This window comes from Miscanthus floridulus, unplaced genomic scaffold, assembly GCF_019320115.1.
Source record: "Miscanthus floridulus cultivar M001 unplaced genomic scaffold, ASM1932011v1 os_2477_3, whole genome shotgun sequence".
Classification (NCBI taxonomy): Eukaryota; Viridiplantae; Streptophyta; class Magnoliopsida; order Poales; family Poaceae; genus Miscanthus; species Miscanthus floridulus.
Window position 1 is genome coordinate 51,996 of NW_027098322.1, and position 26,312 is coordinate 78,307.

Genomic DNA, 26,312 nt, shown 5'->3' on the forward strand with positions numbered 1-26,312 from the left:
TGGTAATGTTGGATCTGCACCATGGCTCCATTGAAAACGATGAGAAAGGGGGTGGACGCGAGCTCGACGGTGGCTGCGATGCGAAAGCGAGCTAGACAACGGCAGCAATATGGGTGCGGAAGGCTCAGGCGATTGGCGGCGAAAACTATAGATGCAAAGGCAAGGAGGCGAAGTACGAAACCCTAGAGGCAAACCCCATGGTTTTATAGGGGCGACAGATGCGAGAAGGGCAACCATCCGCCTCGATCTCCAAACCTACCACAACACACCGCCACGTCATGTCATGGGATACGCGCACACGATCCCTGTCCTTTCCCACCAGAATCGCACCAGACGGTTCGCCTTCCTGAGCGGACCGGACTCTTTTCCCACAGAGGGGATATGAGTCAAAAAGCTTCTTCTTCGGGCCACCTGGGCCCAGGAGTCTAAGGGCCAACCCAACAGTCTCGACGGCCTCCCCAACGAGGGATGGACCCACGAGCGACCAGGACTCAGGTACATGAGCATCAGGGGAGCCTCGTTCCACAATCGAGTCCTAGCCAGGCTGACCCTGGACGAGATCCCCGCGAACAGAATACCAGGGTTCCCTTAAAACTATCCAGCTGACAAAAACCGAATCTCATAGCCTTACTCGCGAAGGGTTTGAAATTACTCCCTAGGCGATTCTATCCGAATCACCCAGGAGCTTGGGGGCTACACCCGTCGGGTGCGCTCGCGCGCAACCTTTGGCAAGTCAAAATACCCCTCGGGCGATTCTATCCGAATCAACCGAGGGCTCAAGTGCTACTGTCGAGAACCTAATATGGGGATACCCAATGAGGTGGAACTAATAACCATCGAGCATTGATGCTTTCGGTCAGACAAGAATGCTACTACGCTTCTAGCCTGAACGACGGAAGATTGGTTCAGCCTCGCCCGACCCCCGAGGGCTAGACTCCGCCTCGCCCGACGTCGGCGTCCGAGGGTGAGCTTCGCCTCGCCCGACCTCTGAGGACAGGCGCCGCCCCGCCCGATGGCTGAGGGCTAGCTCCGCCCCACCCAACGTCTGAGGGCTAGTTTTGACCCGCCCGACGTCCGAGGGTGGGCTCCACCTTGCCCGACAACTGAGGGCTGGCTCCGCCTCGCCCGATGATTACACCCTACTCCTTCATGCTGACAAATGCATGGTACGACAAGACATTCGAGTCAACCGCAGTACCGAGGACCTTGCCCTGCATGCCTGCAGGAAGGTACCATCAGGATACAATAGGACGGGCGCTTTAAGCCCTTTCCGACCTAACAAGTGCTCGAATAGTGTTTTAGGCGTCGACTTTTGTCCCACAGCGTTGTAGGCGCCACCATCAGCCCTCGGGCACGGATACTAACACAAGCATACGACAACCGCTATAATCCAAGGAGGAACTCACATCATCTACAGTGACAGGCGTATAGTTATTTCCTCATCTACTCCCCGTAGAGTCATGGCTCGGGGCCCTGACGTACCGCACCTCACCATCAGTCGGGGGAGGATGGGACATGACCACTCGCTGAAACAAAGTCAAAGCCCGGCCCTACCAGGATCGGCGGAACATGCTATCCCTGGCGTGGTCTGCCATGTCAGCAGGGCAGGCTCAAGGAAAAAGGAAGACCTGACACTCTTGAAGGACTTTCTCTGTCTTTGGTTTTTTCCTCTTTCTATCATCTGTAACCCCTGCTCCCCCCTTGGTCTATAAAAGGGGGGGCAAGACACCCCACGAAAGGGAGATCAGTTCGACACATCACACACACAGTCAAGCAGCGTCCGAGCTCTTGGCGTCCTTTCGACCATTCCATCAGAGACTTGGGACCTTTCCCTCTCTCGATCGTTTGTACCTCCTACTGCGAACCTTTTTCGGTACTGATAACACGAGCAGCAGCAGACTGGACGTAGGGATATTCAGTCCAAACCAGTATAAACCTTGTGTCCTTTAGTGCATCATCCGGGCCTAACACACAACAATTATAAATTTACTAGCCGGTGTTTTTTCGAAACACCGACAATACGTGTATAGGATTACAACATGTGCAACATCTTAATCTACTTTTACAACATCCAAATGAAACACATGCAACATACGTCAGAAATAGTTAAAACACTTGCAAAACACCTGAAAACACTTCAAAGCCATTGCAAACATATACAACATCTACATAAAAACACTTGTAACATATGTGTGAAACATATGCAACATCCAGATAAACATACTTGCAACATACGTCTGAAAAATAAATGAAACATTGGGAACAGATACTTTCAACATACGTGTATGCAACATCCCGATCTGGTTTTGCAATATACGTATGAAACAATTGAAACATACCTCTGAAACACTTAAAACATAGGCTTGCAAAATGTTTGAAAACGCTTGAAACACTTAAACACAGCGTCACCGGTGGCCATGGCCTACCTGGTGGGGAACTGGGGTAGCCAACACGCTCGAGTCAGGAGGACATCGAGAACAATGGCTCAGCGTACACCTCCGCTACATGCATGACTTCTCTTCCTGTCGTGGTGTCTTCGACTAGGCACATGAGGCGATGTTCTGGCCAGCGACGACCTCCTACTGGTGGCATCGGGTTGGTAGCGGCCTAGTGACGCCACAGTCGCGACGAGTGAGGTGGGTTGGGGCGCAGCAGGGGATGGGGCACGGTGCAGTCGGCGATGGGGTGTGGCACGATGGGTGAAGCGCATGGCGCGGGGAGGGACGGGCGCGGTGGGGGGAGGGGGCGCGCAAGGTGGAATGTGGCAGGCAGGTACGAGTATGAAGAAGAGGCAGAGCAGGAGGCGGTGTTAGTGGAGGCTGAGAAATGAGTGGATAAGAATTAATGTAGAGAATGAGTGGTTGAGATGGGTCTAGAGTCCGTCTGATATTTTCGGGAGGGTCGTTCGCTCGGGTTGAAGCGTTTCCAATAAATTATATCTAGATATACAATAAAAATAATGTATCTATAAAAAAATAAAATATCTTATAATTTAGAACGGAGGGAGAGAGAACTTCGAGTATCCTTTCATTTTTGGCGTCACCGTTGATATTCCATTTTTGACAACAACGCAACGAAACTTCCTGCACAAAGGAAAACTTGCTGGACAAGCTGGGCCTTGTTTAGTTACCATCAAAATTTCAAGTTTTTTCACTCTTTCTTCCTCACATCAATTTTTGGACGCTTGCATGCAGTATTAAATGTAGGTAAAAAAAAACTAATTATACAGTTTAGTTGAAAATCACGAGATGAATCTTTTGAACCTAGTTGGTCCACGATTAAATAATATTTATCAAATAAGATGAAAATGATACTATTCATTAGGTTGAAAAAACTTTCGATCTAAACGAGGCCCTGGCCAGATTTGCGAGACATACGGTCAGGTCAACTCGGCGGGTAGGGTGCTAGGGGCGAGAGAGAAGGCGCCTGCAGGTTGACCCGTGGAAGTGCCCAGTTGGGGGTCCTCTCGGAGCTTGCGTGCCGGGGGCGCTTCAATGATTGTGGGCCCTCCATGGGGGGGAGCACCGGCCGGCCAAGGCACACGTTGCACGCACCACACACTTTGGAGCCTTCCGTAGGGCCAACCGGCCCTTTGCCTACAAAAGGACCACACGACCTTGCGTTTCGGCTTAATTTACTGTTGTACCAAATCCAACACAGTCCCTTAAAAAAAACTCAGAGTGATAGTGCCAGCTTAATTTACTGTTGTACTAGTGTTTTACTTTTGCTACTAGGAGATTATATTTTAGAGAGAATTCTGTATTTGGCACCGAAACAAATCACCCTTCTGTATTTAGCACTGGAAATTTTAAACTTCCTTATCTAGCATTAACTTGAAAATTCCTTCCGTATATAGCACTTCCGTCCATTTGATGTAGTAACGGTGTCAAATGCCACCTAAAATGACATGTATACCCTTACCAGCAACGTGTTGGCAATGACCAGCACTGGCTCCTCATCGTCCGTCCGCCACGGCAGCCTCCGGCCGTCGGCCTGCTCGATGACGATGGCGTCGTCCGCTGCCTCGGCCCACGGGGCCCCACCCGGGCACCACAGCCCACCGCGCCCACGGCTTGTCTACCTCCACAATGCCAAGGTCCACGTCCGTCTTGGTCCGCCTGGGCGTCGACTCCATGGCCGCGACGCCGTCCGTCTCCCTGAGCACCGGCAGCATGAAGACGGTGGTCGCCTCGGCGACCTCGCCGTACTGGAGCCGCACCACCGTGACGCCGGGCCGCGAGGCGGCAGGGTCCTCCTCCTCCCCCTCCACCTCCCTGGCCGCCTTCTTCCTGGCGCGCTCCAGCTCGAGCTCCACGTGCGCCCTGCCGGACTCGGTCTCCACCACCTGCATCGCGGCGTACTGCAGCCGCACCACCGTGACGCCGGGCCGCGAGGCGGCAGGGTCCTCCTCCTCCCCCTCCACCTCCCCGGCTGCCTTCTTCCTGGCGCGCTCCAGCTCAAGCTCCACGCGCGCCCTGCCGGACTCGGTCTCCACCACCTGCAGCGCGCGCTCTAGCTCCGCGATGCAGTCCTCCACGTCGATGCCCTCCCGCGACTGGCGGAACCGCGCGTAGGCGAGGCAGTCAGCGGGGGAGTCCCTCCCGAAGGCCTCCCAGCCCTCCTCCCCGCGCCAGCGCGGGAAGCTCTTCATGGCGCGAAGTACGGGAGCAGATCGGGCGGGAACGCGGCGACCTTGTCGTCGAGGAGCGAGTCGCGGACCTGGGACGCGACGACGAGGCAGTTCTGCTCGACGCCCGAGATGCCCGTGGCCTCCTGGATGGAGGACGGGTTGAAGCCGTCCCGGGAGAGCGAGGAGACGAGGGGCGCGTACTCATGCCACAGGCCCATCCTGTCGCGGAGGATCTGGAGGCGCTGGGTGAGGTCGAGGTTGCGGAGGCTAGGCGGCAGAGGGGACGGCGACGGGTGGAACGGCTGGTAGAGCTGGCCCGGCGGAGGAGGTGAGCATCCTTGGTTGAATCCGACTCGAATCCCCCAGCCCTTGCGTTGCCTTCCCTCCCCTTTATATATCGAGAAGCAGCACACGATCAGAGCCATCGAGGCATCGAACAAATCGGTAGCTCTCAACCGTCGGCACAGTTTGCTAAGAGACGACACCAGCTCACGCAAGCCGTCCTCCGGGCACAATGAAGAAGGCCACGTACGCGTACGACACCGACGTCGTCATGCCCATGGACGACGGCGGCACCGTAGTGATCCACACGCGACGGTCACGAACTCAGGCGACGCCGTGAAGCACTTCCTCCAAGAGGTCCGCGAGACGACCGGTGGCAGCAAGGGCGAGCCCCGCCTGATCGTGGGCCTCGACACCGAGTGGCACATCGTCTTCCACGACAACGGGTATCGCGACAACAGGATGGTGGTCCTGTAGATGTAGTCGCAGTACAGGCGCTAGACGTCGCCGTCGACCGAGATGCCGATGAAGCGGTGCTTGGGGCTGGCGAGGAAGGCCTTCAGGGTGACCGGGACGTAGTTGGCGTGGACGATCTGGAAGACGAGGCAGCGGCGGCCCACGCACATCTGCAGGACCACCATCCTGTTGTCGCGATACCCGTCGTCGTGGAAGACGACGTGCCACTCGGTGTCGAGGCCCACGATCAGGCCGGGCTCGCCCTTGCTGCCACCGGGGCGAGATCGTTCCAGCGGCGGCGGCCACATCTTCTAGTTCTAACGCGCGCTGACTGGTAAGCAGCAGCCGGCCAATCTCGTAGGACACGAAGGCGTCGATGGCGGCGTACCGGACTTGCTCCGGCGACAGGGGCCTTCTCCACTTGCTCATGGTCACGTGCTTGGGCTTCTCCATCAGCACGCCCATCACCTCGCACGCGAGGGTCTTGAGCCCCGCCCTCGCGAGCTCCGGCCGGGACAGCACCTCCGCGGCCACGGGGTTGGCGACCAGGATCTTGCGGCAGCACCGGCGACGGCGCGGGGCGTGCGCTGGTGTGTGTGTGGGGTGGGGGGCGGGGGGTTGAGTGACAGCATTTTGGTCCTTATCAACAAAAACTGACGTGGTCGATGACGTCAACAACCGGATGGATGGCCAAATTGGACGGAAGTGCTATATACGGAAGGAATTTTTAAGTTGATGCTAGATAAGGAAGTTCAAAATTTCCAATGCTAAATACAGAAGAGTGGTTTGTTTTGGTGCCAAATACAGAATTCTCTCTATATTTTATTACCTAGTACGTGGTTAATTGGTGGGTCACACTAGTACAAAAGAAAGGATGAAAAACACAGTAAACCTGTGAATAATTGGATGTCATTAAATCATAGACTCTTGACGTGACGTCAACATGAAAATGCTCTTGGTAGCAACGCGCTCATCTCTGTATCAGTTACGTGGATTACCAATTTGCCATTATAAATGCATATACACACGGTACACGTATAGGTTTGGTATAAAATTCGGATCTGTCTACCTATCATTCGGTTGATTTGGCCTATCCTATATATCATTTGGTTGATGGATGATGCCAAATCAACCGAATTCTACAAGGAGCCATAATCATTTGATCAAACACAGAAAAACATATGAATTTAAGACCCTCTGATCTACATCCAACGATGACTCATACAAAACAAACAAATAAACAATTACAAATTAACAATTAAATCTGACAATTATAAAATCAAGCCAAATTAATAAAAAAAACTTCAAATACAAATAACTAACAAAACCATAAGGGACCTTGCACTAAATTTACATCACCCAGACACCAAAAATACACTGCACAGTTTAGTGTACATATGCAAATATGAAATTATAAATACAATTCAACAAAAATGTGAATCCAAAGACTAGTTAGCCATCAATCAATTTGACCACTGCATGCAAATGATCAAACGAAAATGAAAAACATAAAAAAAAAAGAAACACATATAGGAACATGAAGCAACAGTTGTACCTTCAAGTCAGCAACAGTTACTGCCTCTCTGTGATAAAACCAGAGATTCTCCACTACTAAAGTGAGCAAACAGGATTCCTAAAGAATAGCAAACATTTTCAAACATTACCTGTCAGCTAAAACACTAAAAAACCCATGAAAAGAAGCATGGCATAATGCCAAAAGACGGAAACCAGGCTCTAACCAAAGAGGAGGGTCTTCAAGATCCAAGGTGATGTCACTGAGATTCCAGTGGCCGTCCATGCTATCATACTTCATCATGTACATCTACAGAAGATAGGGAGTACATGAACCATGAAGGCAAACAGAAAAATAAATGCCAAATTCTTCACAAACAAACTCCAAACTCTTCAGGAAACAAAATTACCAAATTTTATCTACGCATGCAAAAAAAAGTAAACTTCAGAATCAAGAAAATTTTGGCCTCAGCTTTCGAATTCGCTGCCACAATCCATATAAGTTTAACAGAATTGCTACATGTCAACCGAATGATAGTTAGACAGATTCAATTTTAATCATAAGACTGCAAAGCAGTATAAACCAAAATATCATGCCTGCCATAGAACCCTTGTGCCCATCCATTCTCTGCCATCAACCTAGTATGAAACTAGAGTTGCTGGAGAAAGGATGGCTCAGAAGGATTTGACGACAATCATGGAAAACAGCTGCAACAATGAACGAACGTGGAGCAAACATCTCATCTTTTGCATCATAGGCAACAAAACAAGAGAAGGAGCACACAAATAAGGAAAAAGAACACATGTACACAATGTCAAGAATAACAGCAAATAATACTCACCAACAATGGAGAAAGACCATTGTGAATACAGAAAAATCCAGATGCCACTAATATGACCTATTAACTACATGAATAGAGCAAACGAAATTATCCAGAGCACAAAGCTACAAGCAATACTCACCAAGAACACAGAAAGACATGACAAATACTTCAAAAATACAAATTTCCAATTTTTTTTCTATGGGAGCCAAATGGCAAAGATAGATAGGACAAATACTTCACAAATTTCCAAAATTTTTCTATGGAAGCCAAATAGCAAAGATATATATGACGAATACTTCACAAATTCTCAATTTTCCAAAAATTTTCTATCGAAGCCAAAGAGCAAAGATAAACATGACAAATACTTCACAAAAGCAAAACAAATTCCTTCAAAAAAATAAAAAAGGAAACGTACACAAATTGAGAACAGCTGAATACAATCTACCTTATACCCAGCTTACATCAACCTGACATAGAAATTACACTAAACAAATTTACTGTAAATATAAAATTTTTTATAAAAATAGTTACTAGACAATGTAAACCAATCACATGTCACTCATTGTACCTACTAAGTACATGGACAAGTAAAAAAAAAAGTAGAGCACAAATCAATGAAATTTGTTTTGCTCGGGCACAAGGGCCAGGAGGAAGATGGGCGGTCACGACGAGGAGGAGGCGCGATGAAGAGATAGGAAGGCGAACGGACACGCTCGGGCACAGTGGTAGATGCTGGCCGGCGAGCCCCTGTACTACATGGAGAACACCGAGACGGCGCGACAAAGCACGGTCAAGACGCTACCGTGGTTTTTTTAGAAAATACGTGACGGGAGAGCCTTCTAGACGTGCAGTTAAGATAGGATCGAAGAGGGTCTTTGGGCTCACAGTCCACAACAGAACATTCGTGGGCCGCGGGCGTGGTGCGGCAGTCGCACGCAGCAAGTCAAATCGGAATCGGAATCGGAATCGGAATCGGAATCGGAACGGAGTGTCCTTCCTCCGGCCGACACATTGCTCGGTCACTCGAGCCGTGTAGAGCAGTGTGTAGGCTAGGCGCCTAGCTCCCAACCACACGAACGAAAGAAGAAAACGAGGCCAGCGTCGGGTGTCCATGTCCTGTGGGAATTGGGATGGGACCCGTCAAGCGATAACGGTGGTCAGGCGAATTCTACAGGGTCAGTGGGTTCTTGGTCGCTGTCGATGTCCGTCGAGCAGGCCAGGGTACACGATGGTGAATTATTGGAGGAAGAAAGAAGAATCAAGAATGGTGACGCCCAAGACGAAGCTAGCCAAGCACACTCGCCCACACAGAGTGTAATTGAAGGGGAAAAGCACGCCCGCATCCGTGTGTGGCCGCACCAGCTATCTCGGCAACACCAATCTTGATGCATCTTTCTCTTTCTCTTCTCTCATGTGCCAATACGGAGTCACCGCCGCCGCCCATCTCTTCGTAACCCGGCAACTGCAGCTCCGGCCGGCACCGCCCGCACCCCGTCAGCTACAGGTCCGGCCTGCGGCAGCCCCCACCGACGCATGCGGCCCCGGCCGGCATCGCCCCGCACCCCGGCACCTCCAGCTCCGGCCATCGCGCCGCCCACCTAGGCACCTACAGCTCCGGCCGGCATTGCGGGGAAACCGCAAAACAAACCACGAAGGGAGGCAAGGCAAACAGACGGCAAGCGATAGGAACGAACCAAGAGAAGCCTTTCCAGGTGTCGCCCTCCCCTTCTTTCCCTGCTCCGTCACAAGGTGGTTTGCGTGCGACGCGTCATTGAGATTGTGCACCAGCGACGTTCCCTGTCTGAACTCCGCCGGACGGACGTCGACGTTGTCGCGCTGTGGATCAAGGTACAGAACGCTTAAATTCCGTAACTATAATGACGATGGTAATCGCCTCGTCACAGTTCGGAATTCTTGAGACTGAAACCAAATTTGACCCAAGTTTTAGTAGAGACTAGAGACCAAGAAATGGCAACGAGACGACGATCAATTTGGACCGCAGACACGGACACGAGACGAAATAGATACTAGAGTACGTAATACTTGGAATCTTGCAGGTTTCACTAAGCACTTGGAGACGATTCCATTTCATTCCATTCACAAAAGAAGCACGGTCGCGCACACCCCTCAGCTTCACCATCAGCAGAAACATGAACAATAGAGCACCCAACATGCCACTACGTACGTACCACTACGATTCTACTGCTACTCTGCCACTGCCAGTGCCGAACGACTGCGGACTTCTAGGCGATGGTGACCTGCACGGACTTGGTCTTCTTCTCCGGCGGCGGCAGCTTCTTCGCGGTGACGGTGAGCACGCCGTTCTCGCAGCGCGCCGCGACGCCGCCCGTGTCCGCGTCCTCCGGCAGCCGGAACTTGCGCGCGAACGACCGCGGTGCCGCGCCGCGCTCCAGCCGGATGTACCGGCACCCCTCGCCTTCCTCCTCTTCCTCGCGCTTCCGCTTCCCGCTGCCACCCTTCATCACAAGCACCCGGTCCTCCTCCAGCGTCACCTGAAACGACGCGCACGGCGGATGGGGTCAGTTTGCTCAGTCTGGTCATCAGCGAGGATGGCCAACGAGGATGGATGGCGAAACCGCACGGCGCGGGAGCGTACCTGGATGTCGGACTTGGAGAGGCCGGGCACGTCGACCACGAACGCGTACTCACCGGGGGTCTCCACGATGTCCACCGGCGCGCCGCCGCCGTAACCGCCGCCGCCGAGCCCATGGACGCGGGCGTGCCCGTGCTGGTGCGCCGCGTGGTGGCCTCCCGAGCGCCGGTCGCCGTCCGCGGCGGCGAGGCGGTCCAGCACCTCCGGCAGGTGGAGGAGGCTGGTCACGGCCGTGTCGAACAGCTCCGTCATGGCTCCCTCCCTCCCTCTCTCTCTCTCTCTCTATCGCACTAAACACTACGCGGCTCGCTTGATCCAACTGTGTTCGAGTGGTGAGATCTGCGGTGGCTTCCCTTGCTCTGAGCTCTGCGATGTGGCGAGGTGAAAAGGAAGGGGATGGGGCTATAAAGTGGGCGGCAACGAAAGTTCGAGATGTTTCAGAGGTGGTGTGCTGTCGCGTCCGGAAGGTCCTGGAGCCACTTGGAAGAACGCAGTGACTGGCCTACGCCCTACGGCCCTACGGGGAGCAGCTGCTTCAGTAAAATGCTCTTGGGCCGCAGTTAGGCCGATTTTTCGTGGGCCGGTTGGGCTCCTGCCTACAAACCCGCGGCACTTCGCAGATGCACGAGATCCATGTAGTAGGTCTGGCGTGAGGCCTCAGTGCCTGACTGAAGGATGGGGGCCTGCAACCTCTGTCTAGGTAGGTCCCATTTGGATGTGCTTACTTTAGCGTACTGATTTTTAGCACCAAGTTTCACCTTGCTATTTTTTTTTTGCGAGACCAAGTTGTTTCACCTTGCTAATTAATTTTTCTAGCACAACTTTTCGCACTTGCCTGTTTAGATATACTCTAACTCATATATCATTCTACTCGTGTCTCCTTAGATAGGTTTTACTTCTACATATAGTTGGCCATACAGCCCGAGGCACGACGGCACGACACGAAGCCCGCTTTTTTAGCCCGACACGAGCACGGCACGGGCCGGTAACATACGGGCCCGGGCTGGCCCGGCCCGGCCCGAGGGAGCAAGCCGTGCCTGGGCCGCTGCTCAGGCCCGTGGGCTGGCACGGCACGGCCCGACCTACGTCAGTCGGCCCGGCAGCGGCCCGGCCACCCCCCTCCTCACTCCACTTCCCCCCCCCGCGGCCCAGCTGGCCGGCCCACCATCCCCCGAACCCTAAGTTCCTAACTCCCTTCCCCTCCCCCTCCCCGCGCAGCATTCCCCTTCTCTCTGTCTCGCGCGGCCGCACCCGCACCCCTCCTCTCCCCCACGCCGTTGCGCATCCGCACCCCTCCTCCTCGCGCACAAGCTGCAGAACGCCACGGCGGCCATCCGCAACCTGCCTCGGGCTCCTCTCCTCCCGTCCCTCCACGAGGCCGCGCCTTGGGTGCGAGCGCGGCGTGCTCGAGCTCCTGCTTCCCCGCGGCTCGCCGAATCCCCTCCATCCCCTTCTCTTCTCGTGGGATCCAACGTCGAGCGCCGCCATCGCCTCCCGCAGTCCCGCTTCGGCCGCCGCGGGAACGAGCTCGCTGGCCCCAAGCTCCGCCCCGACGCCAGATCCGGCCACGAGCTCCGCCTCGACGCCACGATCTCCGGCTGCTCGCCGTCAGGGCCTCCGCCACGCTCTCCTCCCGGGCCGCCTCGGCCACAGCGCCCAGCCTACTCTCTCTCCCTTCCCCTGCTGATGTGGGCCTCGGGCCGGCCTGGCCTGTTAAAAAGGCCGTGCTTTCTGGGCCGGCCCAACACGGAAAGTGGCCCGACGGGCCGTGCCTGGGCCGTCGGCGAGGCACGGTGGACTGGGACGGCACGGCCCGGCGGCCCGTCGTGATCTACCGTACCATGCCCTACCGGGCCGTGCCTGGCATGGGCCCGTGCCGGACCGGGCCGGGCAGCCTGAATGGCCAGCTATACTTCTACACTTATCGTTCCTCCTGTCTCCTTGCCATGGGCTTCACCATGTCAATAGACTAGGTCTTGTTTGATCGTAGTATGTAACAGCTAGTATTAATAAGCTAAAATTAACAAAGATAGATCTAAATAAGTTGTGCAGCTAAGCCAACTTTTCACATAGGGATCGTTTGGATTTTTTTCATTCCGAGAAATTAAAATATGTTTAATAGATTAGGCTATTTGGCTTGGAATTGAACATTCCATCACTTCTCAAAGTTCACATATAAGCCTATCTCAAATTCATAGAGTGGAATATGAAAATAGACTCTATAAATCACCATTCTATGTTTTTACTCCGCAACTTATAACACACTCCCCTATGGTAGAAATGCAACACATGGAATCTCTCGTATAACCAACAATAATATATTAATATAATCCATATACAATCAGATTATCTTAATTAATGTGTGTCTAAATTATGATTATTAAAATGAATTCAATTCTAAGGATCCAAACATATTATATTAACAAAATCTATTAACAAGAAGCAGCCTGTTCGTTTGGCTGTGGCTTGTCGTAAACGATCGTAAATTTTCAGCCGGAATAGTATTTTTCTCTCACAAAGTGGTCAGTAATACTTCTTCATGAACCAGCAACGATACGAACCAGCCAACCGAACAGGCCGAAGGAGGCTAGCAAACGCTAAAAATTAGCATATAATAGAACTAGTCATCCAAACACGCTACATGCCACTGTAATGAGCGAGCATACCTATCATACATTTTACATCTACGGTTGAAAATGAACGAGTAAAATCCTGTCCAAACACGCTACAGGCCGCCGTTGTATATTTTATCTGTCGATGTATTTTACTACTTTTTTAGAAACAAAATCCAAAAACAGGACGACACACACGGGACAAGATGTTGGGGACAAGGATAGAAACAGGAACGGGTTTGACCCGTCCATTTTCTCAAGATACCGCATTTAGCTACAAAAGTCCTGTATTTGATCCGTTTTTTTTTCTCAAATTCAAAATTGAAAATACTATGGGTAAGGTGTCCAGTCATCCTCGTGGGCCTCGACGCCGCACAAACGGCCCAACATTGCCACTCGTCTGGACACTATCTCCCGTTGCTTAATAAAAAAAACTCCGCTCTTCACTTTCCTCTCGAACCCACTATCAAATCGCCGCTGTGCTCCACCGCCGCGCTCTCCGCCGTGCTCGATCGACCACCATCCTTCCTCTCCACCATGCCCGAGCGCTGCCGCCCGCCTTTCTCCCTCTCCACCGCTCTCATCGTTCGTCATGCGACATCCGTTCTGCATCGCGCCCAGCCGGTCGCTTTTGTCCCTTTCCAGCGGCGGCTCGTGCCAGGAGCGGCGACCAGTAGGCCTTTCCTCGACCCTCTCTCTCTTTCTCCACCAGAGTGACCCGCCGCAGCCTTCTTTACCGGAGTGACGATCTTCACGCTACCGGCGAGCTCTACACCGGTGAACTCCACACGCCGACGATGCTCTATTCTTCCACGCAACAAGGAGATGTTGCGCTGAAACCGCATGTTGCAAACGTAAGTTTCAAGTGTTTCAGAGGTATGTTGCAAATGTTTCGTATGGTTGTTGCAAAAGTAGATCGGGATGTTGCATATGTTGCAATGGTTGTACACATATATTGCAAACGTCTGTTCCTAATGTTTCATCTATTTTTTATACGTATGTTACATATGTTTCACACATGTTGCGTTGTTTATCTGGATGTTGCGTTGTTTTACAATGGTTTTCAAATGTTTTTAGGTGTGTTTTGCAAGTGTTTTAGACGCATGTTTCAAGTATTTAATCTGTCTTCAGACATATGTTGCAAGTGTTGCATCTGAATATTTCAAAATTAGATCGGGTGTTGCACATGTTGTAATGTGACCGACTTGCCACAACCCCTGGTGCTGCTGAGGAGCCGTAGTGGGTCACCGTGCGGGCGCCTGAGGCCGGCAGACGCCTCCGCAGCGCGCATACGCAGGTGGGGTGAGGCAGGCGCGGCAGGCGCACTCATGTTTGTCAACGCCGTAGGGTTACGGGTGCGCTTATGTTACGGGGATGGATGGGATGGGGTGCGCTTCTATTTCGTGGGGACGGGATGCAGCGGATATGCTCCAACGGAAGCATCGTCCGAACGCCTCTTGCTGCTGGACGTCCCGGCACTCAGCCTGTTCGTTTGGCTGTGGCTTGTCGTAAACGATCGTAAATTTTCAGCTGGAACAGTATTTTTCTCTCACACAAACCAGCCAGCAGTACTTCTTCACGAACCAGCAACGATACGAACCAGCCAACCGAACAAGCTGACTATCCCTTTCGATTCAAGATAGACCCAACAGGAATAACCTAAGGCCCAACAGCTGAAAGCTTTCCACAGTAGCCCAACAAAACCAAATTCCCTCTCTCTCTCTCTCTCTTTTATCTCAACAAAACCAAATCCTACCTTGTCTGCACTCCATCTGCGCTCTCATTCTCATCGCAGTGACCAAAACGTCCAACACGGCACGATCCTTCTGCATGCTATCTCTGAAAACAGATCATGCTTTGCACTACCCATATCAAGAAAAATATAATCGCTCCATCAAAACGAAATATAAATCTTGCTTTTTTCCTCAATTGACTAACTAGGTTTATAGAAAAGGAATTAACTCCCAATAGGTTTATTAACAAGTTTCTGTAGCTACAGCCACATTTCCCCTCGGCGAATTATCGTAGTAGGACACCAACAGTGCGGCAGCGCGCATGCGAACTACCACTACTTTTGTGGGTTGGATCAACTACCCAATTGCAGCCTGTTCGGCTGGGGCTGAAACGATCGTATATGATCATGGATTATTACTGTTGATTGATTTAGTACGAGAGAAAAATACTGTTCTGACTGAAAATTTACAATCATTTACGACCGAGCGAACAGCCTTTTTTGATCGATACGATTCATTCCCATCCTAGGTGGAATGTTCTGGGTAAAAGTGAAACCAAAGAAATAAATAATCTGAGTTTAGAAAAAGAAGAGAACACGACAACTGCGACTTTTTGTGTGAAGGAGTGAAACAGTGAGATGTACTTTTTAAAGGGTTTATAGGGGTAGTAATGTTATTTGCTATATTTACTATCGTTCCTCGTTTTTTTTACACTTACTATTGTTCCTCCTTTAAATCCAAGACTGAGGGAGTGCATTGTTTTCGAAGCACTCGGACAAGAAAACCAAACCACGTTCTCGCTCGGCGAAGCATAGTATCGAGCGAAACAACCAAGAGCGAAACAACCAAGAAAAATCTCTCTCCCACCGTAGAGCATAGACTCGGCTTATCTAAAATCCAAACAGATTTTTTTCTTGGTGACCTAGGCAAGGCGAAGAAACATCTAATAAAAGAACCATAAAGTTCACGATGATTCCAAAAGGGCCGCGTCATTATAATATCAAATAAAAAAAAAGCTCAGCGTCCCGTCCCCATCCAACGCCCGTCCACCTCCTACTCGCCTCGTCGCCGGCGCTTTACCTGCGCGGAGAGAGCAGCGCTCCTCGCCGTGCACCGGCTCCACAGTGGACCGGGGCGTGACCGAACTTCCTGGGCCCCTGGCCGCTGCGACCCGATCCGCCGTCGTGAGCCATGCGCACGGCGCTCTGCGTGGAATGGCGCGTGGCCGACTGTCCCCTGGGCCAGTGCCCGTAGTGCGTAGTCCCAGCCCAGCAGCAGCGGCCTGTTGGTCCGCGCAGCGAAGGGGGTGGCGCGTGGGACCCACGAGGCACAACGCCCGGGCCCCGGGGAACAGCCGCACGCCTGCGCAGTACTGGGAACCTTCTGGAGGCGCGCCTCCGAAAATATCTCCGTCCCCGCGGGCCTATCCCGGCCGTTCCGTCTCAGCGCCATCCGCAGCCAACGGCCCAGATCGCACGCCGGCGCGTGGGCACGACCGGCAGCGTGCTCGGTTGCTCGTATAGGATCGTGCATTATACGATTGGACAGTATTTGTTTCTCACACCAGTCACCAGTCTGCTGTGGTACTTCGCAACTGTTGGCAGTGGGGCCCACTGGCTTCTCGAGGCTTCCTGTACGATGTTGCGCTGATGCTGGGTGTGCTGATGGGCCCATGGCCACAGTTTGAGCAATACCGTCGCTGGCCCCTGTTTGCAGCAAACGGGCAAACTGGTATTCAGATGTCCGTTGACTGTTATCTTATTAGTTAACGTCTTGTTAAACCATTTAGTTTAACCATGCTTTCCCGTCGAAATTTGACCCACGGATCAGGTTGTTCTTGTTCAGCTTGTTAGAGATTAGAGGGGTTCAAAGAGATTAAATCTCTTACAAACCAAGGGGTTGTTTGGTTGCTTGCCAACGTTTGCCTCGCCTCAACTACAGTTGCGACAGAAACTTGGCTGGTGTTTGGTTTGTTAGTCAGTTGTGGCAGCCATAAGATTTCATTCGTTAAATTTGGCCACACCTGCCGCGGCCGTTTCCTCCGCCTAAAGTTTGGCGTCGCCACAACGCCGGTGGCTGGTGTTGGTTGTAGACCAAACAGCCTCCAAAATTACGAACGGAAATGGGTAGAAAAACTCATCTCCCATTTTCGTTTCTATATTTTTAGCGTAAACGGAATCAGGTTCGGAAAAAAGCGAAATTAAAAACGGATGGGGATATACGAAAATAGACAAATACGGACGGAGAGCCAGAAAATTATTTTAGAATAACATGATCAAATATTCTAGAGTATACAGGAACAAAGTTACAAAATAATATACACGTACGAAGTTATCGGTCCAATATTCACTAGCATGCCATTCTTTAACATATTAACATGCATAATTGGTGATTAGTAGGTTTATGAACATATCAATCCTAGACATATCTCACATAGATTGAAAACGGGATGAAAAAGGAACAAATACGGGTCAATTCCGGATGAAAATGGGATCCGACGGAAATGGATGGAAAACCCCTCTCCTGTTTTGGTAGGATCTCACAAATACGGGAACGGACGGAACAAAGTAGAAAACGGAACCGGTCGAAACTGGATTTTTTCGTCCGTTTTCAACGCTAATGACTGTCCAATTATCACTGGTGGATGCTTCAAAAAGAACAAAAGCGCGGTAACGACCTTGGAAGATTATCTTTAAACGAGCTATTAATCAAACTTTACCTTTATATATACTAAAATAAAAGACGTTTAACACAAGCTAAGTAGTTAAAATAATAATTTGAGTGGTATTTTTTTCTTTACCGGGCAGTTATACTGTAGGTAACGTTCAATATATACTGTCAGTGAGAATCAACAAATGCATGCTTCGCTGGTTGATGGAGTCGACCCTACAAAGCTAACCTTTGATTGCCACTTGATTCGAAGCCATATGTAGATCACATATACTTCCGTATATATGTGTGTGTGTGAGTTGACGATCTTAAAAGGGTTCCCTTCTAAATAAAAAAGTACTGTACTATGTAAAGAGGTACTAGGACACTGAAGGAGAGGGACCATGATCATATGAGTTCTGGACTGAAAAGATCCCTTCAAGATTTCAGCCACGACTGGAAGCCTTTTTAGATTCAGTTTGGAACATAGAAATTTTACAAATTTGCATCAATGTTTTACAGAAAAACAGTTCAATTTCGTAGGAAGAGTGGGAAAATTCTACGCCGTTGCAAACGGGGTGAGCGAGTTATAGCACCCTGTTCGTTTATGCTGAAATTTGATTTATGCGATATTTATGCTGGGACGATGTGAATGGTATTTTACGATGACAATTAATTAACACGCACAGTAGCATCTGGAAACAGGGCCCACGCCCAAAAGAGCAAACCGCCAAAAAAGCTCGGAATTTCCTACGGGGAGAGAGAGCCAAATATTTAACGGGCAAGTGGGCATCATGGCCGTGTTTCTGGAGGCTTCCTGCGGGCTGCGGCGCGTGGATGCAGAGGGAGAGGAGGGGGAAAGAACGGAGAAGCAGCAGCAGCAGCAGCCGCGCCATCCGCTTGCTTGCTTCCTTCCCCTTCTCTCCCTCCTCCCCCACCGCCGGCGTTGGCTCTTCCGTTGCGCGCCCCGCGTCGCACCCGTGGGTACCTATCAACCTGCGTGCTGCCGGGGGAGCTACACGTCTCCTCTCGCCTCGCGGCATGGACGCCGGGGGAGACAAGTGTGGCGACGCGGCGGCGGCGGAGGGCGGTGAGGGCGGCGGCGACCTCTACTCCGTCCTTGGGCTCAAGAAGGAGTGCTCCGACGCCGACCTCAAGGTCGCTTACCGGAAGCTCGCCAAGGTGAGAGGCAGCAATTCGGTTCCTGATTCCGCGCCGTCTCTCCGCTCCTGGTTGCTTGCTGCTGCATATCGTTGTTGATTTAACTATCTAGCATCGCGCGTGCCTTTCTGGCGTCGTTGTAATTTGTCGAGAGAGAGAGAAAAACAAACCTTCTCCGCCGGTGATTCGAGTTTGCAGGCAGATACATTGGCGCCAAGTTCCCCAAGGTGATTTTTTAAAACCAAATTCGTAGGTGGAATCCTTTTTGTTGTGTGCGTCAATGTTTTGTCCTACTAATCAGACACACTGAATCCCAATGCATGCCAACACATGTATGCCGTTATATTCTGTTCCAATTTTAAAACATATTCATTGGAGAGGATCCCTAATGAAGTAATGATTCTGTCCAATTGCTGTGCAGAAGTGGCACCCGGACAAATGCTCCTCCTCCAGCAGCGTGAAGCACATGGAGGAAGCCAAGGAGAAGTTCCAAGAGATCCAGGGCGCCTATTCTGGTCTCAATCTTCCTTCTCTAAGCACTCTGCCCCTGCCCCACTGCTCTGTTCCATACTCGCAAACCACCCCTCACCTGTTACAACGACTGACCAACAACTAATAAACTGAACACCAGCAAACAGAACCTATCTAGCCTGTTGGTAAACTCATTGCGTGGAGCCCTTGTGCTCCCATCCCATTGTTCTTGTGCAGTACTCTCCGACGCCAATAAACGGCTCCTCTACGATGTGGGAGTATATGATGATGAGGATGACGAGGCTAGCGTATGCGTCTCTAACTGAACTGTTCTTTGTGTTGCATAATTCTAGATATAACAGTAGGGTGACGTTTTCTGCTGTTGCTGCAGATACAGGGGATGGGGGACTTCATTGGTGAGATGGCCCAAATGATGAGCCAGGTGCGGCCGACTGTAAGAGCTCATATCACTATTGGTCCTAGTTCCAGATGCTTCTTTGTAGTATCATCAAGGCCATGATTAGCTGGAGCAGACATATTTAGATTTGGTTGTCACACGCATGCTGCTTTAGCATGAAAATTCCAGCTAGCACTCATTGTTTGTCATTAGAGCTATGCTTACAAGTACAGACACTCTCGGTTTTACCACTTCCTTTTCGCATAATCCTAGGTGGGGCCACAAGTATATGTTTTCTCAACAAACTTATAACAAAATGTGTTATTCTAAACAGACCTAACATGTACAGACTTTTCTACATTGTGGTCCCTATGCTGTGTATCATATAGTTTTTTTATCTTTCTCAGAAATCATTTATTCTTATTCTGGGAAAATGAAGTCGCAAGGAAATAAGATGTTGAAACCTTTTGTGCGAACATGATCTTTTGTATCCTAAAATGTGTCAGGGTATTTTTGTAGAGGAAATATATGTTAGGGTATTAAAATTGCATGGGAGTGAGTTCCCAAGGCCTTGCTTTGGTTTACCCAAAGCAACTTATACGACCTTCAATATCTTTGTATGTTTCATGTTCATACGTCCACAGGCTTAAAAAAGAAGGAATTGCTATGAAAGCTCCGTATCCTCCATGGTTTTTAGTGGATACTAAAAGCTGAACTTTTAGGTGATTTTTTTTTCCAGAAAATAGCTGGAAATCGGCATAATTTTCCTGGACATGATGTATCCAAAAATTAAATATGAGAATGACAGCACAATAACCTTTGACTGTTGGATTTGTAGAGGCAGGAAAGCTTTGAGGAGCTGCAGCAGCTTTTTGTGGACATGTTCCAGTCTGATATTGATTCAGGATTCTGCAATGGGACTGCTAAGGGCCATCAAGTTCAGGGGCAAGCCAAAAGTAGAACATGCTCGACCTCACCTTCATCATCACCGTCCCCTCCTACTACTACTATAGTAAAGGAGGCAGAGGTGCCATCATGTAATGGCTTCAATAAGCGGGGCTCATCTGCAATGGACTCAGGGAAGCCTCCAAGGCCTGTTGAAGGTGGTGCAGGTCACAGCCAGGCTGGATTTTGTTTTGGGGTAAGTGCACTTGTCATTATCAATTTACTCTGCTTGATAATGATGCAACATGGCAGGAGCCATAGTTATGTTTTTTTAGATAAGTGTGGTCTTATTACAATTTGGTTCTGACGAAGGTCATGCAATTGGCCACACATCTAAAACAAAAGCAAGTGTGATGTAGGAGATTGTTGTTATATAAATGGTGACTTTTGCGCCCACTTTGACATTTTGTTTTATGCTTTCCTTTTTTTGTGGAAAAAATGATTGTGGTGCTATGTGAGTGCCTTTTTCTCATCATAATTCCAGGCACCTGTAGATTCACTTGAGAAGTATGAAGTCCCTAGGTGGTTATGAAAAGGATTGTGAAGCTATGTAAAATTAGCTACAATGCTAGTCTTTAAGTGCTGATATCGCTTGATAGTATGCTCATATGTGTTCACGTCATCTGCCTTGGTCTTGGATGTTGCTTTCACTGTTACCTCTTCCTATGCTATGTTATGGAATGTGTTATTTTGCCCTGGTGTATTTGGTATTTATAAGGTTTATGAAGAAACAGAAATTCAGCATGGCTGCACGTTTTATAAATATATATTTTTTTATCTAGCCTTTTGGTTTATCATTTTATTCATTTGCCAAGGGATGTTAGTCCTAGGTCGATTGCTGGGCCCCATTCTATCTTTGTACCTAAGCCCTTCGGGGCGTTTAGTAGTCATAATAATGATCACATGATAGTCCAATAAACTGTTAAGGTCTCTGCTGAAACTTTTTTATATTGATTGGGTCCCATGGGGGCTACGAAAAGCTACACCACTAGATGCATGCTTGACATGAAGACTTGCTTAGCATACGACTGGATAAGGCTTTTCGATGACAGGTACACGTTGCTGTTGGTGTGGTCCATATGTTGGAACAGTCCGCTGTACCACTTTTCCCAATATAGCTGTGTGAAAGTGGTTTTTTCATATCCTTATGATGTGACATGTCTCATATTCCATGTCATTTTGGTTACATATTCTGTCATTTTGGGTGGTAGCAATGTTTTAATTTTTGTTGAGTTTATTACCAGTTTGGCATCTGAATAGATAGATCGGCCACATGTCATTTTCTGCTTTACAGATATCACTTTCTTGGATAATGGGATTGCTACATTGTGTTGTGCCTTTGCTGACTTGCCCGCACTCTTTTCTTGGAACACTGTTCATGGTCCTCCTAGTCGTACTTTAAATTGCCATTCAGCTGGGTGCCTGATGATAAGCCTGAATCTATGCTCTGATGCTCCATATTTGTTCTTTTCCTTGAGAACCCCATGAAACAAGTGGTGTGCTGGTTTCTTTTCCTTGGGAACCTATGCTCTGGTGTACGAATGAAATATGGCTGTTGCTCTTAAGCTCCTCCTTGGCTAGACTAATTCAAGGGAATAGAATCTTCTGCATTTGATGGTGGCCTTTTATTTTTTATCTTGTCTTCTGCAGGTGAGCGACACGAAACAAGCGGCAAAGCCGCGAGGTCCAAACACCAGCCGGAGGAGGAACGGCCGGAAACAGAAGCTGTCATCCAAGCACGATGTTTCATCTGAAGATGAAACTGCCGGTTCCTAGCACCAGCAGCTATGGTAGCAGTTTGACCCTTGGGTTTGGTGATATCATTCGTTGGCCCTTGGATGTGCGGAGGGCCCTAGTAGCCAGCAGCAGCAGGGAGGGCACAGCATGTCGCCTCTGCTAGCTGCTGTGATCTGAAGAGGCGTTTAGCTTATCATATGCCTTACCTTTAGGCCTGTGAGGGACTTCCATTGAAACTCGTCGATGATACTGCATTTTTCTTTCTCCATCTGTGTCGGTTGTGTTGTACCAATACATTGAGTGACTTCTAATCGATTCGCTTTTTATCATTAATCAACATCTGGTATACGTTGCCGGCTATTGTTAACAGGCAAAGATGGTTAGCCTGTTGTAAAGGATCTTAACATCGGAGGGAGAAATGATGGGACGTAGCTCATATGGTAGAGCGCTCGCTTCGCATGCGAGAGGCACGGGATTCGATTCCCCGCGTTCTCCACATCTCTCAATTTGCAATTTGTGTTCTTTTTCTAGCGTCTGTCTCTCATTTTGCAATTTGTTTTCTTTTCTAGTGTCAGTGAGGATCATCTGTGAATACGGTGAAGGAGAATACAATCTGTTTTCCTTTTCTGCAATTTGTTTTCTTTTTCTAGTGTCAGTCTCTCATTTTGCAATTTATTTTCTTTTTCTAGTGTCAGTGAGGATCATCTGTGAATACGGTGAAGGTGAATACAAACTGTTTTTCTTTTCTAGTGTCAGTGAGGATCATCGGTGAATACAATCTGTTTTCTTTTTCTAGTGTCAGTGAAGATCATCTGTGAATACCGTTTAAGTATAAAAAACCACCCAACGGATCACATCAAGGTTAGGAACCACCCAACAATCACATCGGCCCCGTTCGGATGGTATGGTTCTGAAGGAATTTGGATAGTTTGGAGGAATTCTAGAGGAATTTATGAGAGGAAAACACTGTTTCGGATGAAAAAAAAAGAAGCGGATCAAGTCGGGTTTAAGGGCACGCGAACAGGGCCATCAAAGTTAGGACAAACATGTGAAGTTTATTCCCGTATATCATCGTGAGCTGGAGTGCCAGAGGTCGTTGTGACCGTTCGGTGAAGGTGTGGTGACCTCCCTCATTTTTTGTATGGAGTGGCATCGTATTGGTGTGCGGGGACGAGAAGATCCTCTCCGTTTTGGAGAAGCTCCATAGTGTGCACGACATCAAGATGACCGAAAGAGCTAGGTTGCGCTAACGAGACTGTGATTCACGCTACCGGAAGATTTAGGTGGCGCTAGCGAGATTTTGTGATTCATGCAACTAGCTTTTGGTTGACGAAAGTCTTGTGTGGTAAATCCAACACCGTGATTGGGAGTGTAATTTGGTGGAGCTTTACTATTTGGCAATCCATACCACGTGACAGTGGCAGAGCAACCGCCCGGCTACCCCATGCGACTGTCTAGGCTTGTTGACGAAGTTTAAAAGGAAATTTTTATAAAAAAGAACACTGCAATTTGTTAGGTAAATATTTTTGTATAATGATGATCGTTCAGGCTCCTAAAAGCTTTTGGCCTTTGCCACTGCCACGTGATGTATCATGTTTTTGGAAGTTTGCCCTCTTGATCTCTTTACTTAAAGGGGCAAAGGATGATAACTTTTGCTTGAAAAATGCGGTTATTAATTTCAATAAGATTGCCTTTCTCAACCACCGCCCACCTTTTCTTGACGATTCGAGGTCGTGTTAGAGAGTGAAGAAGGAGGAGAGCATTTTCTATGTGGGTGAGGCGAGGAATCAACTCACTAATACAGCGTGATCCAGGGAGTTGAGGCAAAAGCAGTAGGGGACTGTTTGGTTGGAGCTCTGGTGCCATACAACTTGGTTAGGCATTTATCTTAGATCTAGATCATCAGAATCCAACACTTGAGAATATTACTTGGCCTAGGCAACCTAGCTGCCTAGGGCGAAGCCTTCACTGTCTAGATGTATAGCATAGGTGTTTCCATGTGGGCAGCGGACTGTGCCCCATGATCATCGGTTGTAGGACCATGACATCGAGTACCAACAAAGGCAAGTTAACATATCGACAACCAAGAGAATGCAAACTTAGAATAATGGCAACTAAGAGAAGTTGAAAATTTCAATAGCATGGGTCCGTTTGGATCCTTGAAATTGAATTCATTCTAATAATTACAATTTATATATAGATTAATTAAGCTAATATAGTTGTATATGGAATATATTTGTATATTTATTGTTAGATATATAAGGGACATACTTATATGTTGCATTTCTATTGTAGGGAAGTGAGTTAAAGAGTGTGCTATAAGTTGAATAATAGAATTATAGCATAGTGATCTATATAATCCATTTTCATCTCCCACCCTATGAATTTAAGATAGGCTTATTTGTGAGCTTGAGAATGTTATGGAATGTCAAATTCAAGCCAAATAGCCTAATCTATTATATAGATTTCAATTCTTCTAAATTGAAAGGATCCAAACGGCCCCTAAGGAAATTCCATATAAATTCTAGTGACAATGAAGTAATTTACTCAAAAGAAAAGAACAGATGCCCTCCACTCTCATCCAATCGATTGCAGATGGGACATACTGTATCGATTCTCATGCCTCTCCCATTTATTCTTAGAGCTACAGTGTCATGCGTCATTTTCCACATAAAGTGCTTCATTTTATTTAGGATGACATTAAACCTACTCTACTAGTACCTATTACGTAGCCATTATCCCAATTCGTTATGTGCACCTATCAAAACAATATGAGGCTCCCTTTGACACAAAGGAAAAGCATAAGAATGTTAGTTGATTTTAATATTACAAGAAAATTAGGTATATACCTTTAGAACAAATGATTATAAACCTTATACAATTCCTTTGGATTCCTATGAAATGTATAAAATCATATACATTTTGAAGGAAAACTAGTATGTTTCCTCTGTGTCTATCTCTCCGAATTCTTGCAATTTTTTTTGTGTTGCATCCAAAGTACAAAATGGTAATTTTCCTGTATTTTGAATTTCTGTAGGATTGTAAGTTATATGTAACTCTAATCATACATTTTTTTTATTTCTATATGTTTGAGAATCATACATTTCAAAGTGGCCTGAAATAAAAAATGTTTTACCGAGAGCCGTCCAGATCAGGCCCATTTTATCCCTCGACCCCAGCCTCGAAAGAAATCCAATACCGGCCCACTCAGCCCGCGCAGACCATCCTCCAACCAGATCCATTTCATCTGTAACGGACCAAAACCCACCTCCTCCTGCCCCTCCTAAAGTGCCTTTCTCCTCCCCTCCGCTCCCCCCCCCTCCCCGTCGTCTCTCCGTGTCAGTTTCGATTCCTCTCGCCGTCGCCGACGGCCAGACGCAGCGCGTCTCGCCCTCTCGCGAGTCGCGACGCTCTCCACATCCCCCCTGGATCCGCCGAGCGCGTCCGCCACCCGCCGCCCCGCCGCGCCGCGAACCCGATCATCTCCGCCTCCCGCGTGACAGCTCGGCCTCCCCTCGGTAAGCATGCCCCGTGCCCCGGTTTGCCCTAATTCCCCGACACAGACCCCGCGATTCCGCTCCCATCCGACTCCCTTACCGGCCTTTTGCGTCCTTCGATCCGTTTCTACGTGTGTTTCTGTTCGTCCATCCGGCGATTGCCGATGTGGAGTGGGATCGTGTTATATGTTCGCCGGAATTTTTCTTCTTGCTTTTTTCCTTCCTTGCTTTGATGTATGCGTGTGTTAGGTTGCGGAGATTTGTGTGCTCGTACCTCGGAGAAGGATTGAGTGTGTGGGATTATTCTATGGTTCAGCAGTTTCAGTGTCAGCTCTCATATGCAATGTTGCTGCTGTCATGTTTTGAGCTGATCAGGTTATTCTGGAATGCACTAGTCTAACCCAGTAACCCAGTAGTTTATGGCACAATAACCCTTCTACATGTTTCGAGGTGTTTAGGAAAATCGGCATGTTTTCATATTGTGCTGGCACATGGTCTGCTTTATATTGGAAGGTTGGCCTGACCAATCTTTTAGTGTTCAAAATTTCTGCAGTTATTGTGATAATTGTAGTTATTTAGTTTTCGAATGATTTTCTTATAGCTTACTCTTTCCAGTCGTTTCAAGTGATCCTTTTATATTTTTTTATGACTTTCCTTTTTGTTGATGGTTTGCATGGTTTTCATCTCAGCCTTCCCCATTTGCCCGGGATTTAACAGCTTTGTTGTTGTCATGGCATTTCACTGAATGACAGATATGTAAAAACCAACTGATCTAGGGACAAACTTGAATTT

The 26,312-nt window shown here is 48.8% G+C and overlaps 2 protein-coding genes across 3 annotated transcripts; one reads left to right on the top strand and one right to left on the bottom strand.

The window, feature by feature from the left end:
* Window positions 1-9,741: 9,741 nt before the first annotated feature.
* Window positions 9,742-10,707, bottom strand: LOC136535016 (18.6 kDa class III heat shock protein-like). Its single transcript, XM_066527365.1, has 2 exons — window positions 10,322-10,707; window positions 9,742-10,217 (listed from the first exon to the last, which is right to left on the bottom strand). The coding sequence occupies exons 1-2, from the start codon at window positions 10,568-10,570 to the stop codon at window positions 9,948-9,950; spliced, it is 519 nt and encodes a 172-aa protein (XP_066383462.1). The 5' UTR covers window positions 10,571-10,707; the 3' UTR covers window positions 9,742-9,947.
* Window positions 10,708-18,118: 7,411 nt separating this feature from the next.
* On the top strand, window positions 18,119-22,289 carry LOC136535013 (uncharacterized). Of its 2 annotated transcripts, none has more exons than XM_066527358.1 (6): window positions 18,119-18,494; window positions 18,895-18,988; window positions 19,182-19,252; window positions 19,336-19,398; window positions 20,180-20,482; window positions 21,937-22,289. In XM_066527358.1, exons 1-6 carry the CDS (start codon window positions 18,150-18,152, stop codon window positions 22,060-22,062), a joined length of 1,002 nt encoding a protein of 333 aa, XP_066383455.1. In that variant the 5' UTR covers window positions 18,119-18,149; the 3' UTR covers window positions 22,063-22,289. The 2 variants fall into 2 exon arrangements, with proteins under 2 accessions (XP_066383455.1, XP_066383458.1); XM_066527361.1 differs by having other exon boundaries at window positions 19,336-19,386.
* Window positions 22,290-26,312: the final 4,023 nt, after the last annotated feature.

What these genes read in the sequence shown, in the direction of transcription:
- LOC136535016 (XM_066527365.1), bottom strand. Translation starts at nt 10,570, where the DNA reads ATGACGGAGCTGTTCGACACGGCCGTGACCAGCCTCCTCCACCTGCCG. An exon ending in TCTCCAAGTCCGACATCCAG is followed by an intron (nt 10,218 to 10,321) that starts GTACGCTCCCGC and finishes GCGTCGTTTCAG; the next exon opens with GTGACGCTGGAGGAGGACCG.
- LOC136535013 (XM_066527358.1), top strand. Translation starts at nt 18,150, where the DNA reads ATGCAGAGGGAGAGGAGGGGGAAAGAACGGAGAAGCAGCAGCAGCAGC. An exon ending in GATCCAGGGCGCCTATTCTG is followed by an intron (nt 18,989 to 19,181) that starts GTCTCAATCTTC and finishes GTTCTTGTGCAG; the next exon opens with TACTCTCCGACGCCAATAAA. An exon ending in ATGAGGATGACGAGGCTAGC is followed by an intron (nt 19,253 to 19,335) that starts GTATGCGTCTCT and finishes CTGTTGCTGCAG; the next exon opens with ATACAGGGGATGGGGGACTT.